This window comes from Onychomys torridus, chromosome X (assembly GCF_903995425.1).
Source record: "Onychomys torridus chromosome X, mOncTor1.1, whole genome shotgun sequence".
Classification (NCBI taxonomy): domain Eukaryota; kingdom Metazoa; phylum Chordata; class Mammalia; order Rodentia; family Cricetidae; genus Onychomys; species Onychomys torridus.
The window spans coordinates 49,565,411-49,580,971 of NC_050466.1; the positions used below are offsets into that span (position 1 = coordinate 49,565,411).

At 47.0% G+C, this 15,561-nt stretch overlaps 1 protein-coding gene across 3 annotated transcripts; it reads left to right on the plus strand.

Moving 5' to 3' along the window:
- Window positions 1-8,006: 8,006 nt before the first annotated feature.
- Prrg3 (proline rich and Gla domain 3) lies at window positions 8,007-15,244 on the plus strand. 3 transcript variants are annotated; one of them, XM_036174782.1, is made up of 4 exons: window positions 8,007-8,222; window positions 11,513-11,550; window positions 12,192-12,352; window positions 12,715-15,244. In XM_036174782.1, exons 2-4 carry the CDS (start codon window positions 11,544-11,546, stop codon window positions 13,240-13,242), a joined length of 696 nt encoding a protein of 231 aa, XP_036030675.1. In that variant the 5' UTR covers window positions 8,007-8,222; window positions 11,513-11,543; the 3' UTR covers window positions 13,243-15,244. The 3 variants fall into 3 exon arrangements, with proteins under 3 accessions (XP_036030675.1, XP_036030676.1, XP_036030674.1); XM_036174783.1 differs by lacking the exon at window positions 8,007-8,222 and adding an exon at window positions 8,231-8,332; XM_036174781.1 differs by lacking the exon at window positions 8,007-8,222 and adding an exon at window positions 8,503-8,600.
- The last annotated feature ends 317 nt before the right edge of the window (window positions 15,245-15,561 follow it).

Here is a 15,561-nt window from a genome sequence, read left to right on the forward strand (position 1 = left end):
ACCTCATCTCTAGACATACTGACCTCATATGTATATCCCAGGTCCCTAGTTCCACCAGAACTGGGATCAAATGACCAAACAGTGGGTAGACAAAAGGAAATTGTGTTGTGTTGCTAAGAAGTCATTTCCATCTTGCAGCAAACCAATCTCAAGCTTGTAGCTATATCCTCAGAGAAAGAGTCAGACATCTAAGCTTGCTTAGGCTGCTATAACAAGGTACCCAAGACTAGGTAAGTTATGAATAATGAAAATATATTGTTCTCAGTTCTGGAGAATGAGAAACATGAATCTGACATACCAGCAGGTTCAGATCCTCATAGAAGGAACCTTCTCAATATGCCCTCACATGTTTCAAAAGACAAACAAATTTCCTTAAGCTTCACTAATGCTGTTCATGTGGACTATATTCTCTTAAGGTTCCACCTTCAATAGTATACAGTGAGGATTAGGTTGTCACATATAGATTCAGGAAGTGCACACACATTTTGAGCATGACAGGGACAAGGTGAAAAGTAGCACCCTTTGGTGGAATGAGAAATTCCTGTCAGAAATTGCCTTATGGTAGCCTTGCCTAAGTGAGGAAGAGGGAAAGAGTTCTTTGATCACTTCTCAAAAAGCTTCCCATCTTCTAATGTCCCCAAGAGGACCATGGGGCATTCTAATGCTTTAGTCACATAAACCTTTGTCTTTATGACTAGTGTTTGGTGTCATACAAGGTTGCCTGGGTATCACAGTAGAACACTTTCGAATCTCAGACATGTCACTAATACTTTTCTTAGGGCCGTTGCAATTGTAGTTCACGTTTCTAGAATATTCTCCAAATAATATGCACAACCACTTTTCTAACCTCCTTTAAATGGGGCTCAACTGTTACTTCCCAGTGAGCTCTTAGAGCAGTAAGTTCACAGCTGCCATCTCTACTTCTCACACCACCTTTCTGCTTGGCTTTCTCCCACAGGCCTGCCACTATTACACACATTACCACAGGTCCATGATCTTAAGAAATATGTATTCTACATTGACTTTACACTTTCCCATTCTCATTGTGTATGTGTCAGGCTCTGAAGTGAGGGTGAGTTTCATGTGACAATGCTGTGCCTGAGGGGTGAGGGTCACCATTAGAGAAGAGACTCCTAGGATGTAGACAGGTGTGAGTTCAAAAGTGATTTAGTAGAGGTGAAATGTGAGCAAGTGCACTTTCACCACTTTATTCTGCCTGCAGTTTACTTTAAAGGAATGAAATGGACAGAAATGTGATGATAAAAATCAAAGGCTATTGTAGTCTAAGTAGAAAAGCAAGCATCACAGCTCAACTGGCAGCTCAGCTTAATTGGTAGGTCATGAATGTTGTCACCTTAGATTTTATGGAATCTTAGCTATACTATGCTTATTTACTAATGTGTCATCTGTCTTCTTTGTTGTGACAGCCCTGAAGGCAAAGTCTTCAGTGTTCTTGGCCTATTGCTCTGTTCTCCTCATCAGGAGCATACCTGTTCTTTGTGGGGGCTGAAGAGACACATCTGTGATATACACTGAACTGACTAATTCTAGGCAGAAGGGACAGGATCAAGAGCTTCCTGGAGGCTACTGTGATTTGACTTTGTTATAGGACCTCTCAAGTCTATTACCAGCCTACTCACTCTTAAAGTTGCCATTTTTGACCATCAGAAGTTCATTTGCTTTTCTTTGTATTTTGTTTGTTTGATACCCACGGCAGTCTTGAAGGATTTGTTATACTCCTGCCACAACCTCTAATATGCTGAGATCATAAGTGTGTACCAATGGACAGAGAATTCTGATGGATCAGAAAAGAAAAGAATATGTTTGCAAGAGACAAAGACAGACAGACAGAGAGATGAAGGGACATGAGCAGGTGGCCACTGAGACAGATAAAGAGGCCTTGTAGGGAAAAACTTTGGGCTAGAGCAATAGTTGTGAAAATTTGGTTCTCCCGGAATCCCACATCCAAGTCATTAGACACACTGGTTGCTATATGCAGAGTTCTAATTCCCCTAGAATTCTTGGTCCTGTACAACATAAATATGAAGACATAAGAATAGTATGCCTGAAAGGAACCCAGATGGCTTCTGTGCATTATATTGTCTGGCAAGTGCTAGTTAATGGCTCTTTAACCCCCAATCAGAGCAGATGGGAAAAAGAATAATGATCATCCAGTGAAAGGCAGGCAATCCAGTACCACCAAAGAAACTTCTTCCTTCTTTTGGAAGGGCTAGCCTCTATCCTTGGGTCATCCACAGATGTCCCTGAACTCTCAAGACCCTGGCCCCTAGGATGAAGGCTTTCCAAGGAATACTATAGGCTATGTGTGTAGAAGAAATTGTTGGAAGGTTGTACAATAGTGCCTGACCAAGGTAGAAGTTGACCTAACAACATGAGCTCCACAATCTCTACTTCTTGAGCCTGTTTATCCTACTAGTGTTTGTCAAGAGAAGCTCTTTGAGGAAAACTCAGTCCTTCCCTACCCACACCATGTATCCTAGTAACTACAGGCAATAACATTAATTGTACCCTCACCATATACTGGAAAAGTGCTAATAGTGAAATTTAAGTGTTCTCATCATAAACAAATAAAAAATTGGACATTAGCTTCATTTAGCTAACCCCTAGAGTATATTATATGGTATATTATTCACCTATTAGAAGGAGGAGGAGAAGGAGGAGGAGGAGGAGGAGGAGGAGGAGGAGGAGGAGGAGGAAGAGGCTCAGGCGAAAGGCTAAAAAAGGGTTGAGAGGCTGCAGCTCAGTAGCTCTTGCAGTGGTAATACTGGGGGGGGGGGCGATGGGCAGGAAAAGGGAGCTTGAGGGAGCAGTGAGGCTTTGAGGTAAGGTCAGGGATGTTGCATCCCTCGGGTTCACAATGAAGCCAAGGCATGAGGTAAGTAGTTGTTGAACAGAGAAGGTTTCAAGGGGCTGCTGTTAGCCTTGGTTAAATGTGCACATCCATGGTGATTTTTGTGTTGACACAGGTAATTCTAGACCCCGCATTTCTACTTCTCAACTTATTTCCCTCCTTACTAGCATAGATGCTTACTTCTATAAGCAGCATCCTTAAAGAATTTTCCTATTGTCCATCCAGCTCTTCAATAGCCAGCTCATTCTTCCAAGTATACAGAGATCCTTGGTCTGGGTTACTAAATCTTTACTCTCACCAAATCCTGACTCTGTCCTTTAATTCCATCCTTATGGAGCCAGAGTCCATAATTAGTTATGTGAATTTCTTCATTTCCTTGTACTCACCTTGCAAAACCCTAACTCTGAGTCTGCACCTGTGCAATTGACTTTGGCTGCAGAAATAGGCACAGACATGCTAAATAAATACTTTCACTTTAAAATAAGGGCCATTAATCCTCAAGTGTGTCCTTGATACAGTCAGGCAATCACACCACATTTCCAGAGAACGTGCACCCTTTGGTCTCCAAGGAGACTATTTCAAGTTTTCTCCCTTCAAATCACCCCTTCCTGCTGATTATTCACCTGGGCTGGCATTCATTTCAAGTCCAAAATATCCTTAAACTCAGTCTTTTGTGTTAATCTCCCAAGGGGAGGCTGGGATTATAAGTGCTCCCCACCCCAGTCTTCATGCTACTGTTGGTCAGTTTCTTACATATTCTGGTGGTTCATCTCTTGCCAGCCCATCCTTCCCCTCTGCCTCTTGCATTTATTCCTTGTCCTCTATTCTGCCTTAAATACAGAATTATTCAGGGCTTAATTCCAAAGGGGCTATTTTCCCCTCCATATACAGAATCATTCTGAGTGTCTGTCTTGTGGTTTAATATTAACTAAATGATAATCTTCCCTTCCCATCTCCATCCCAAATACTGACTCAGAACTCCAGACTTCTCAATGTAACCAGCTACAACCTGTCTCTTGCATCTCAGTTAAAGAACCTCCATCATTCCTGTTTCTTTGACTAAAACTCCTGTTTGTAGGTCTTCACTAAATTCCATGCTGCCATCTAATATTCATGTATCTTCCACCAAATTCCATGCAGAATTTGCTTTCCTTCCCACTGCTTGATACAAGCCACCATCATCCTCCTGGATTTTTCCAGCAGTCCCCAAAAATTTCCCTAGCTTCCACCAGTGACAACCATTCTTATAAGGAAGACATTCTGGTAGTTTACCTGAAAATAGAAAATATTATGGTACTCCTTCTAACAGTCAACATCCCTAGTGATGGTCTTGGAGGCCTTGCATGATTCCTGGCCTACCCTAGAAAATAAAAGATGAAATTCTGCTTTGGAGGTGCTTACATTTGTAGATCTGTAAATCCAGAACAAAATAGTTCCTCATGTTCTTCAGGTTTCAGCAATAAGGGTATGTTATCAGTAGAATCCTCCCTGACTACCTTACTCTGCTTCATTTTTCTCCATAAGGCCAGTTATCACTCACTATCTTACAACTTTGACTTTCTGGGGAAGGGGTTTTGGTTCATTGTCATCTCTATTCCTAGGTCCTGGAATAGAACCTGGTGCTGTGGGATGCTCTCTATGCTCTGAATGTGTTTTTCTGATTGGTTAATAAATAAAGTGCTGATTGGCCAGTAGCCAGGCAGGAAGTATAGGCAGGACAAGAAGCAGGGAGAATTCTGGGAAGTGGAAGGCTGAGGCAGAGAGAGATGCTGCCAGCTGCCACCATGAGAAACACTATGTAAGATACTGGTAAGCCAAGAGCCATGTGGCAAGGTATAGATTTATAAAAGTGGGTTAATTTAAGATATAAGAATTAGATAAAAAGAATCCTACCACAGCCATACAGTTTATAAGTAATATAAGCATCTGTATGTTTATTTGGGTCTTAGCAGCTGCAGGATGGGTTGGTGAGAGAGATTTGTCCTGACTGTGGGCCAGGCAGGACCAGGCAAGGAGATAGCTCCAGCTACACTCTGGCATATAGTATCACTGAATAATACAGGGTATATGACTTTGGTATATCAGATAAAAGCCCCAGGGTACAGTGACCTGAAAGAAAAATATATTGTCTTATGTAGTGGTATTTGCTCTGCCCATGACCTTTGGCTATATGGCCCGAAGGAGGTGGTGCTTCTTGCTATTGTATGTGACCTGTTAAAAGAAAAGGGAGAGGGGTCATGTGGCCCTTTTTCTTTTTTTTTTTAAAGCACTATTTGGGAATTTATTGGGGTATAAATTGAGGAAATACACTCACAAATACAGAACCTAGTAGACAGCTGAAGTCATCCTCTGTTCTGACTGGGAGCAAATCCACTTGGCTGTCTGATCACACCAGGAAACAGGGAGTAGGAAAAAGGGGATTGTGACCCTCTCCCTTTCCTTTTAAGAGGTCACATACAACAGCAAGAAGCATCGCCTCCTTCAGGTGTATAGCCCAAGGTCATGGGCAGAGCAAATACCACTATAATCTTGCACTTTTCAAAGTTGAAGCTCAAGATGTTGGAAAGGCTGGTTTCTTCTTGAGATCTCTCTCCTTGGCTTGTAGACAACAGTCTTCTTCCTAAACCCTCACATGATCACCCTCTGTGTGTGATTGTGTCATAGCCACCCCTTGTAATAAGGATCCTGGTTACACTGTACTAGTACTAGATCTCATTTTACTTCAGTTCCCTCACTAAAGACCCCATCTCCAAATACAGTCACAGTCTGAAGTAATGAGGTGAGGGCTATCATGTAAAGGACTGGGGAGGAGGAACATTTGAGATTACAATCTAATCAGTGAATAGTGTGTAGAGGGTGAAGAATGTGCAGAGAAAATGTGAGTCTTTTATGGAGTGACTTCAGTGCTGACTTCAAGATGAAGTGAGACTTAGAAAGGAGGGTCAGGAAGACTTACAGAAGGGTTCAATTTTGATGAATGGGTATCAGGAAAATAATTAATGTAGTTACAAATAGGCATAGGAAGAAATGCAAGGAGGGGTAAGGGAGAGGAAAATGGGGAGAGGAGGTAATGAAATTGGTGAAACTGAGGGACAAGGAAGGAGAGGGTGGTCAAGAGTTGCAGAAGGAGGAAACAGGTCCAACTTCATGGTGGTAATTTTATAGCAAATCTTGACTCTAGCTCCTCACCATTTCTGATCTACAAGGATTTAGTAAACATCTATTGTGGATAAGCCTCTGTGCTGGATTCCAGTAATGTAGAAGGATGCACTGCCGTTAGGTCCAAGAGAGAGGAGGCACTCAAAGCACAGAATGCAAGCCAGAGTTACTATATCTTAAGCACTTGTGAGGACCAGGCCTGCTTTAACTGAACACCTCACTGACCTTCTGGGTTACCTTTTGAAGCAGGCAATGCTAACCTCATTCCCATTTGGCAGATAAGCAAACTGAGATACAGAGACGCCAACTCACTTGCTGAAGATCATGGAGAAATGTGTGGTCCTGCCAAGAGGTACCCTGTCTTGAGGTCCTGCTTGCATTTCTTTTCCCTCTCTTGCCATGCTCCAAGGTCCCGTGTTTCCAGGCCCTGTAGACAATGCTGAGAATGCACTGGTCAGTGTGGGAGGGGGTGGAAGGCCTTGCAAGTCCTCCAGTGCAAATCTCATTGGTATTGTGTGGGCAGAATGAACTAAGTGCCCTGACAGGTAGTGGGAGGAAAGGCATTCTGAGCGGAGAAGGAACTAGAAGTAGGCTGGTGTTGCTGGAGCAAGAAGCTCAAGTGAAGGCGCTAGGAGGACAGTAGATGCCATATATGCTTTTTGTGCATATAGGTACACTCCACTTGGGCACCTTCTTTGGGGTTGTCTACCCAAGTGCTTGTGGTTGAAGTGAGGTCAGGAGCATGCTAATGGGTGGGCTGGAAGACTAAGGTTAGCTCTGAAACCTCTTTGGTCATTTTCCCCACTGACTATGACTCCACCCAGCTCTTTCACTATCCAGCCAGAGCATCTGCCTACAGTTTTTTGCAGCAACCAAAGGTATTCTCATCCCCAGGGCATCTTATTTTTCTTTGTGCAAACTGCCCATGGGCACGGCTTTCCTATCCTTACATGGGGTAAAGATTACAGAGGCTCTGCCATGGGCAAGGAATGCTCTTGAAGCTTAGGGAAAGGAAGAGGGAGGACTCTGAAATTAGGAGGCAGGAACAATGGGAGTGGGTCAGGAAAGAGAGAAATGTAGGAACAACAAAGAATTAGCCCTAGAAGCTGGAGCATTGGGGGCTCTGAGGCCTCTTCCCATCCATCCCTTGTCTCATAATCTTGGCCTTACTCTGGCTGGTTCCTATTAAATTCAGTGCATCAGAGAGGACGGCAACCCTAGGTGCAGGGCTGTGCTGAAAAGTGCTCTCTCCATTAACCCAGTAAGGCACACTGGACACCTCCTATGCTTTCAAAGACCCATACCTAAGCATCTTGCCTCACTCTGGTCCAATCTTAATACCTAGAATTAATGCCATCTCTGCTACTAGGGCTTTGTCCAACCAGGCTGAACCTCCCACAGTACAGACTGACGTGTATTCTGGCCAACACTCCCTGCAGGCCCACAAGATTGCATCTTCTTTTCTTTCTGCTCCTTTTCAGGATCCCATTTCCCCCTCCTTCTAGCTGCAGGTCTGTGAGGAAAGCAGGATTTTCCCCATTTCTCAGATTTCACAGGAGAATGGCCTACCCAGGCAGGGTGGGGGATGTAAATGAGGAAACAAAGGTCACTCATTCACTTGCAGGAGAGGGGCCAGAACTCGGCTAGTCCTCTGTTGACCCGAAGGAGCCTCACAAGGCAGCCTCCGCCTGCTCTCACGCTCCCTTCTCTTCTCTGCAGGCACCAGGGCCAGGCTGGCTGGAATGGCAGGTGAGCCTGGGTGGGGCCCAGGAGGCAGCTTGGACTGTGCCGCTCCAAAATACCTGGAACGCTGGCTTTGAGCGCTGCAGCAACAGAGCCCAGTCTTATTAGGGCTGGCGCTCTGAGTCACCATCGGGCCAAGGCGGTAGCCCGAGGGTCTGCAAGAGAACCCCAGGCCCGCCGGTCAGGCCCCGCCTTCCCCCCCCCCCCCCCCCACCTCCAGCAGCACGGGCGCCGGCAGGGGCGGTGCCGGTAGAGTTGGGCGCGGGAGCGCGGTGCTTGGTGCGCGCCACCGCCCCTCGGCCCAGCTTGCTGGCCTTCCCCACCTAAGCCCTTGGGCGGTTCAGCTGGCCCCACCCCTTCTTCCTCTCCTGGCCCGGAGGCCTGGTGCGCGGGGAAGCGCAACGTTCGTGGCCTGGCTATTGGGGCAAGGCGGTTTTGGCGCTCCAAGGTGGCATGCCAGGCGCGGGGCACGAGGCCAGAGCTTGCTCGGCAGGGTGCTGGGGGGAGGGTCCGTCGGAGCCCCTAGAGGAGAGCAGGGACAGGCAGGGGGTTGCCGAGGTAATGGGCAAGGCCTGCGCGCCTGGCTGTGAGGGGCGGGGGCTTCAGGCGCTTTTTGGCTCGGGCATGGCGGGCATTGGGGGGCCAGGGGCGGCGGAAGGGAAGCGGGACAGGGAGGGACTAAGGGAGGAGACCGTTGGGATGGGCCCGGGGCTTGGCCGACTCGGAGCAGGTGGGCGGGGACAGGGGCCCTGCTGGAAGAGGCGCTGCAGAGAGGTGGCAGGCTGCAAGCGCAAACAGGGCGGCAGCCTCCTGGGCCCGGAGAACGGTGAGGCTGTTTGGTTGGAAGACCCCAGCCCCGAGGGCATGCTTTTAATGTTCAGGACCACTGAGCTGGGCACTGGGTACTGTTGGGGAGGGAAGATCTGGAAGTCAGGCAGGCCAGGGTGTTTGGAGTCTTGAGTAGACCCTGGCAGAAGAGCGTTGCTGGGCCAGTGTTCTTCACCAGGGCGCTGGTGTCCAGCGAAGGTGGGCAAAGCCAGGCACTTTTAGGGCCGGCATGAGTGGAAGGGGGCAAGAGACCCCAGAGTTTGAGTTTGAGCACAATTTGGGAGTTGCCATGTCACTGAGTGGATTGATGAATCAGGAGATTTGGAAATCGCAGAACCCTTTCCTGTCGAGTAGTTCTGAGTGATGGAAATCACAGGGGCTAGGATTTGAAGAAGCGATTCTGGAGGCCAAGTCTGGGGACACCAGATGCTCAAGCGGGCCACCAGTCCCTGTGGAAGGAAGGTACTCTGGGAGCTGTGACCCAAAGAGCTGGGATTCAGAGGCCTCAGTCTGGGATGGGGTTAAGAAAGGTCTTTGTGGTGGCCGATTCCCTGCCTTCCTTTCTAGAATGTCAGGATTCAGCTGTGTTCCCGTGGGGAGTGGGTTAAAAATTCCTTCAGCCTACAGTCAGCTGTACAGTATCCACCAGGGGATGGAGGGACATATACATGCATGACTGCAGCTGCATTCTCTGTGGAGCCCTCATGCTTCTTCACTGTTGCCATAGCAACTGCCTATTGATGGTGTATTTATAGGAGAAGAAGCAGGCACTACATTTTGGGGCGGGAGGGGGAGAAGCCCTCATGGAAGCAGCAGCAGCAGCAGCCGTGATGGTGGCTACAGAATTGTTAATGGGGTGGACGATGCCATGTGAGCTGTCTGGGGGAGATCCTGGCTTCTTTGAGGCTCAAAATGAACTAATGGCTTTTCCAGGCCAGGATAACACAAACTTGGGGCTATGATGTATGTGTGTATGAATGCACGGAAGTCCATGTATTTGGTTGGGACCAAAGATGGCTGTGTGTAAAGCTATTATATAATTTTTCCATGTAATTTTTTTTTTAAAAGTTCACCAGTATGCAGTGGGATGTATTTGCTTTCTTATTAGCAAAAGCTTTGCTCTTTCTTTTCAAACTTTGATGTGGCAGTTTTATTTTTCTTTAACCAAAACACCCTGTTGTAATGCAATTCTCCCTGCACCCTCATCATATGGACCCCATAGATCATAGTGAGGCCAGGTTTTGTCATATTGAAAATTGAGGTGTTTCAGTGGAGTAATGATTTGTTGGTAGTTTTCCATAAGTTCTAAAGAGAAAGCCCCTTGACACAGTGATAGTACTATTAGATATGCTGTTAGATTGGTTTACTTTCCCCATCATTTAAAATTTATTCATGATTTTTACCCTTTTTGTTTTCCAGACAGACTAGAAGTTATGTTTTAAATATGCCATAGGAATAAGCCTCTGGAAGAATTAATAAAACACCATACCAAGTTGTGGGGAGAAAAGCATCTGTGTATAACAGCTGGGCTTCCAAAGCACTTGTATTTGGCCATCAGTATTAACACTGAACTTCCTGGCAGCTTATGCAAAGAGGGTAGCAAAAGGGGTTACAAAACTCATGTGTCTTGTATCCCATTAGGTATAAAACATGAGCTTCTGCTTGGGGAGGGGAGCTGATGGGTGATTGTTCCCAGATGTTGATGGCTTAGGCAGTGCTCCAGAATATGTGTACATGTAGGACCGTGTTAGCAGTGAAAAGCTTTATGACAGTACTTCTAGATAGAGGCTTCTCCTCTAAGTTACCATTGAAGATTTATTTATTGTATTGTATTTATTTGTTTGTTGTCGTCCTGAAGATGAAACCCAGAGTGTTAGACATTCCTGGCATGTGCTGTATTAATAAGCTATACCTCCAGAACTGTGTCTTCATGATGATCTTTTAAATATGTGTTTACCAAGGTTCTCTGTTGCAGTAGTCTTTACTGCAAAGAGAAAAGATGGGGTTGGGGATTTAGCTCAGTGGTAGAGTGCTTGTGCAAGGCCCTGGGTTCGATCCTCAGCTCTGGCGAGCGAGCGAGAGAGAGAGAGAGAGAGAGAGAGAGAGAGAGAGAGAGAGAGAGAGAGAGATGTGCCTGCCTCCAGAAAAGTCCAAACATCTTGTCTCTCTTTCTGGGGAAGGTGGGCTGAGCAGATTGTCTGTGTTCAGACAGGGATTGTAAGAATATATCTATATATCTGTTTTGTACATGGTAGGTCTGACCCTGAACAACAGCTATCCACAGATTACTATAGGCCAGCCTCAGCCTGAGATGACTGTTGTTGCTGCATTAAGTTTGGTATTTAATGAACATGTTCATCTTTAGGCATATTTGGAACTCATCTTCACCATCAAATTCAATGCCAGGTCTTGTCTCTGTCAATTTGCTTAACCTTGCTTCTACCCAACCCCATCTCTGGCCTTGGTTTCTCATCTGTCTCTTGGGTCCTTTCTGTTCTGAAGGGACAAAGATTCTTTGAAGGGATTGAGGAATAGGGAATGTTAGCCCAGAGATGCTTTCATTTGAAAAAAAGATGAACCCTTAGGACTTTGAGACTCACAGGAGGCTGTGTGTGTGTGTGTGTGTGTGTGTGTGTGTGTGTGTGTGAGAGAGAGAGAGAGAGAGAGAGAGAGAGAGAGAGAGAGAGAGAGAGAGAGGAAGAGAAAGAGAGAGAAAACAAGGCTCTGCTGGGGTTTTGGGGAGCTCTGAAGAAGGTCTTTGAGGACAAAAGAGAAGCAGCAGGAGTTGAGTGGCTGCATGAGGGTGCTGTGCCTCATAGGATGCTGCTTTGACCTTTTAGCCAGGTTGGTGGGAGGTCATATTCTAGACCCCAGAGGATTTCACTACAACTTTCTTTTTTTCCTTGCCAGGCAAGTGAGACACTGGAGCTGAGGGAGCATCATGGCTGGTGAGTGTTTGTAGAACCATCTGAGTCTGACAGGCTCATGCAAAAAGCAACATACCCATCTTTTCAGCTTTTCTCTCCTTGGGTAGCTCTGAGGTATACTAATGCAACACCTTGTAGATCTTGGGGAAGAGGGCCTACAGGCCAGACCTATCAACTTGGGCATAGAGGGGAATCACCTACTGTGAAGACTAAGCAATCTCACCATTAGTGATTGCTTTTGTCCTCAAAGCCACAGCTCATGCCTGACTTTACTCCCACCAATGGCAGCCGGGAAGAGGGACCAATTCTCATGATAAGGGCTCTGGCTTTCCTTTTTCAAGACAGATGCAAAAGCAACTGGATGTTTTTTCACCCAAGACCACAATACATAGAGACTGGTCCTTTATCCTGTGCCACCTGAAGTTCCTTCTCACTTGGTCTCATTTTCCTTGATATGGTAAAGGATCTGGGCCCTGAGGTCCTGCTAGAGGGGAGCACAACCTTATAGAAAGTCAGCCCTTCTATCCTCATTGCAATAGGCCAGGCCTGGACTTTGGTTGGAGACCTGGCTTTAGGTCTACTGGATTTGCCCTATTTCCCTTCATAATTGGGCCAGTCTGGACTGTAGGTACTGAATTGTGTCACTGTGGTTCTCTCTTCAGTGTTTCTGGAAGCCAAGAATGCCCATGCAGTCCTGAAACGGTTCCCTCGTGCCAATGAATTCCTGGAGGAGCTACGTCAGGGCACCATCGAGCGGGAGTGCATGGAAGAGATCTGCAGCTATGAAGAGGTCAAGGAAGTATTTGAGAACAAAGAAAAAACGGCATGTACTGCCCTGGGGCTGGGTTCTGGGAGGAGGTGCAATCTTGGGAATAATAAGAACAGGTCTGAAACAAGGGAAGAATACCACTCTAGCCTACCTCCTGCCTGTTGGAGCCTGAAAGGAACATTGGGGTATCCCTCTAGGTCTGTTTCATGATTTGTGTGAACTTCCTCATCGGGAGTTTTGCTTTTTATCCTTGGTGGATTCCCCAGGCTCTCTGAGAGCACTCTCAGGCCAGTACAAGCCTGTCCTTGGTACATGACTTGCTGGAAATCTCAGATGTCCAGAGCATGGATGTTAAGTGAGAATTGCCTTGTTGTGTCTGTCTTCCTCAGGAGTGAGTAACCTTTCTTCTTTTGCAGATGGAGTTTTGGAAGGGATACCCAAATGCAGTATACTCAGTCCGAGATCCCTCACAGAGCTCAGATGCCATGTATGTGGTGGTGCCCCTTCTGGGGGTAGTCTTGCTGATTGTCATTGCCTTGTTCATCATCTGGAGGTGCCAGCTGCAGAAAGCAACTCGTCACCACCCCTCCTATGCTCAGAACCGGTACCTAGCCAGTCGCACCGGGCACAACCTCCCCCGAGTCATGGTATACAGGGGCACTGTGCATAGTCAGGGAGAGTCCTCTGTGCACCGAGAGGCAGGGAATAACCCACAGATAGTCCTGGGGCCCAGCCGGGGAGGCAGAACCACTGTCCGGCTGGAGAGCACCCTCTACCTCCCAGAGCTCTCTCTCTCCAGACTGTCCAGCGCTACCCCTCCCCCCTCCTATGAAGAGGTGACTGCACCCCAGGAGGGCAGCAGTGAGGAGGCCAGTGTGTCTTACAATGATCCTCCCCCAAAGTATGAAGAAATTGTGGCAGCCAGCCCCAGTGCAGACAAGTAGCTGAGTACAGGCCCTGGCCTGTATAAAAGCCTCTTCCAGAGGTAGCCTGCTTCCATTTGGACTTCTGAAAGACTGTGCCACCACAGAACAGCCTTAGCCTCCTTGTTGCCAAATAATTCCCCAACAGTGGATTTCTAGGAAGTCAGTTTGTAGAGACAGTTGGTGTGTCTGTGTGTGTCGGGGGGGGGGGGGGGGGTTGGGGCATAGGACAAGTACATGATACCCCAGGGAAAAGCTACAGACCTGAAAGCCTGGGTCTTCCAGACCCCTACCCCACCCCCAACTATGCCAAGTCCCCACCATCCTGCCCTCTCTTTAGGGACTGGCTTCCCTTATGCCAAAGGAACCATCCCATGGTGTTGTTTGTGGCCAGAATGTCCACAGGCTCATCCCTGAGGCTATGGGGATGTCTGGGGATTCCTGTGTTTCTGGAGACCTAGGCCACAGAGATGAGGTGGTCAAGCTAGCCCTGCAGTTTCCCCTTTTTCAACAGTTACCGTTCTCACACATATTATGAGGACAGAAATAAGGGTTGAACTAGGAACAAAACACAAGTAATAAATAATGAACCATAGATGAAAACAATAGCCTTTTGAAGCCCTCCAGAAAAAATCAGTTAAATAGACCTTGGCACAGCCTTCATCCAACACCCATCCCTATGCTCCTGACCAGGATGAAATCTATGTGTAGATCAACCTGGTAGGAAGACAGGGCATAAGAAGGATGAGGAAAGGGGGCTGGGTGGCAGAGCTCCTTCTTCCAGACCAATCAAGGGGCCCACTTGAACTCTGCCATCTTGTTTTTGATGTATACCAGCTGTGCTCAAAACCAATCCACACTGGCATAAGCCCATATGTAACCTTAGAGTACTGTGTATGTGGGAAACTGATGTCCCCTTCCCCCCATGGAGCCCAGGGCCTCTCCCTGGTTGTTGCAGACTGGCACAGAAAGCTCAAGATTCCACTTTTGTGGGGTTGATAAATCCACAGGATAGTTAAAACCATGAGCTCCACCTCCTTGACACTGTGCTGTCTGGCTTTGAAGTTTTAGGATACTTCCTTTTTTTGTAAATAGGTGTATTGAACTTGAACTTTAGATTGTGATTTCTCTTAATGATGGTGCCCATACAGGGAGAAGTTCCTGAAGTGTCTCTTAAAAATTTTCTTAGTGGGAAAGCCCGTGACCTGGGGTCTAAAGTCCACCTGGGATTTGCTCTGCCATGGCCAGGTGCTGATCTGTTTTCAATGAGGCTTTGGAAGATGTTGGGCAGAGGTGACTTGCTCTTTAACTGTCAATGATGAAGTAAAAGACACTGTTGATACCATCTCTACCCGCTCCAGTCTATTCTCCTGGTCTCTGTGCCAAATCATTTTTCCTCTGTGGTGCTTTAAAAAATGTAGCACATTTTTGTGGGGCCCAAAGAGAGTGCATAGCGTGGGTCTGTTGGCAACTGCAATGGTTTCCAACCCACAGTGTTGACAAGGTTCCTTCTGTCTAAGCAGCTCTCCAAGGCAGACACTGAGGCATATTTCTTGAATGCAGCCCTACCTTGAGGCCCCAGATGACTTCTAGAGGCTGTTCCAGTGAAGGGGACTTTCCCGGGGTTGGAGGGGGGGTGTTTGTAATCAAGGTTATGTTCTTACCCCAGTGAGGCTGCCAGCTTGTATAACTCCACCCTGTGGTTCCCCTACCTCACAGGCCCATTGGAGGCTGATGATGGAGCTAATGCTGGTGAAGTGCTTGAAGCACCTTGGAACCAGTGAATCACGTTTGCCCTTAGCAGGATTCTTTTAGACTAGGTATTAGCTGTAAGGGACTGGTTTTAGCTGAGGGTTTCGAATGCCTCTGATGTTTAGTGTCAATCTGAGGAGTCAGTCTCTTTCCATTTGATCCTATGTGGGCCTTCCTCTCTCCCTAGTTCCCTGACACCAGAAATACTGACTAGATGCCATTCCTCCCTCTGTCCCTCCATTTTGAACGTCTTCCTTCCCTCCCTTCCTGATTTCTTTCCTTCATGCCTTCCCTCTTCCCTTTTCTTTCCTTCCATTTTTCTTTTTATTCTTTCTCTCCGTTGGTCTTCTAGGATTGTGCTCTGACCCTTCCTAATGAAGGGATTTGGGGCTCCAAAGCCCCCTGCTTTTTCCATGATGGAGATTGGGATCAATCTCATCTAGACATGATGGAGATCCCGGGGAATCTGGAAGCTCTGGGTCAGCCCAACCTCTCCAAGCATTTTATTAAGCTGGTGCCTGATTGTTACCTGGGATATATGAAAACAGACTTATCCCAATGTGACTCCTCCCCCAGCTAGCAGAGAGT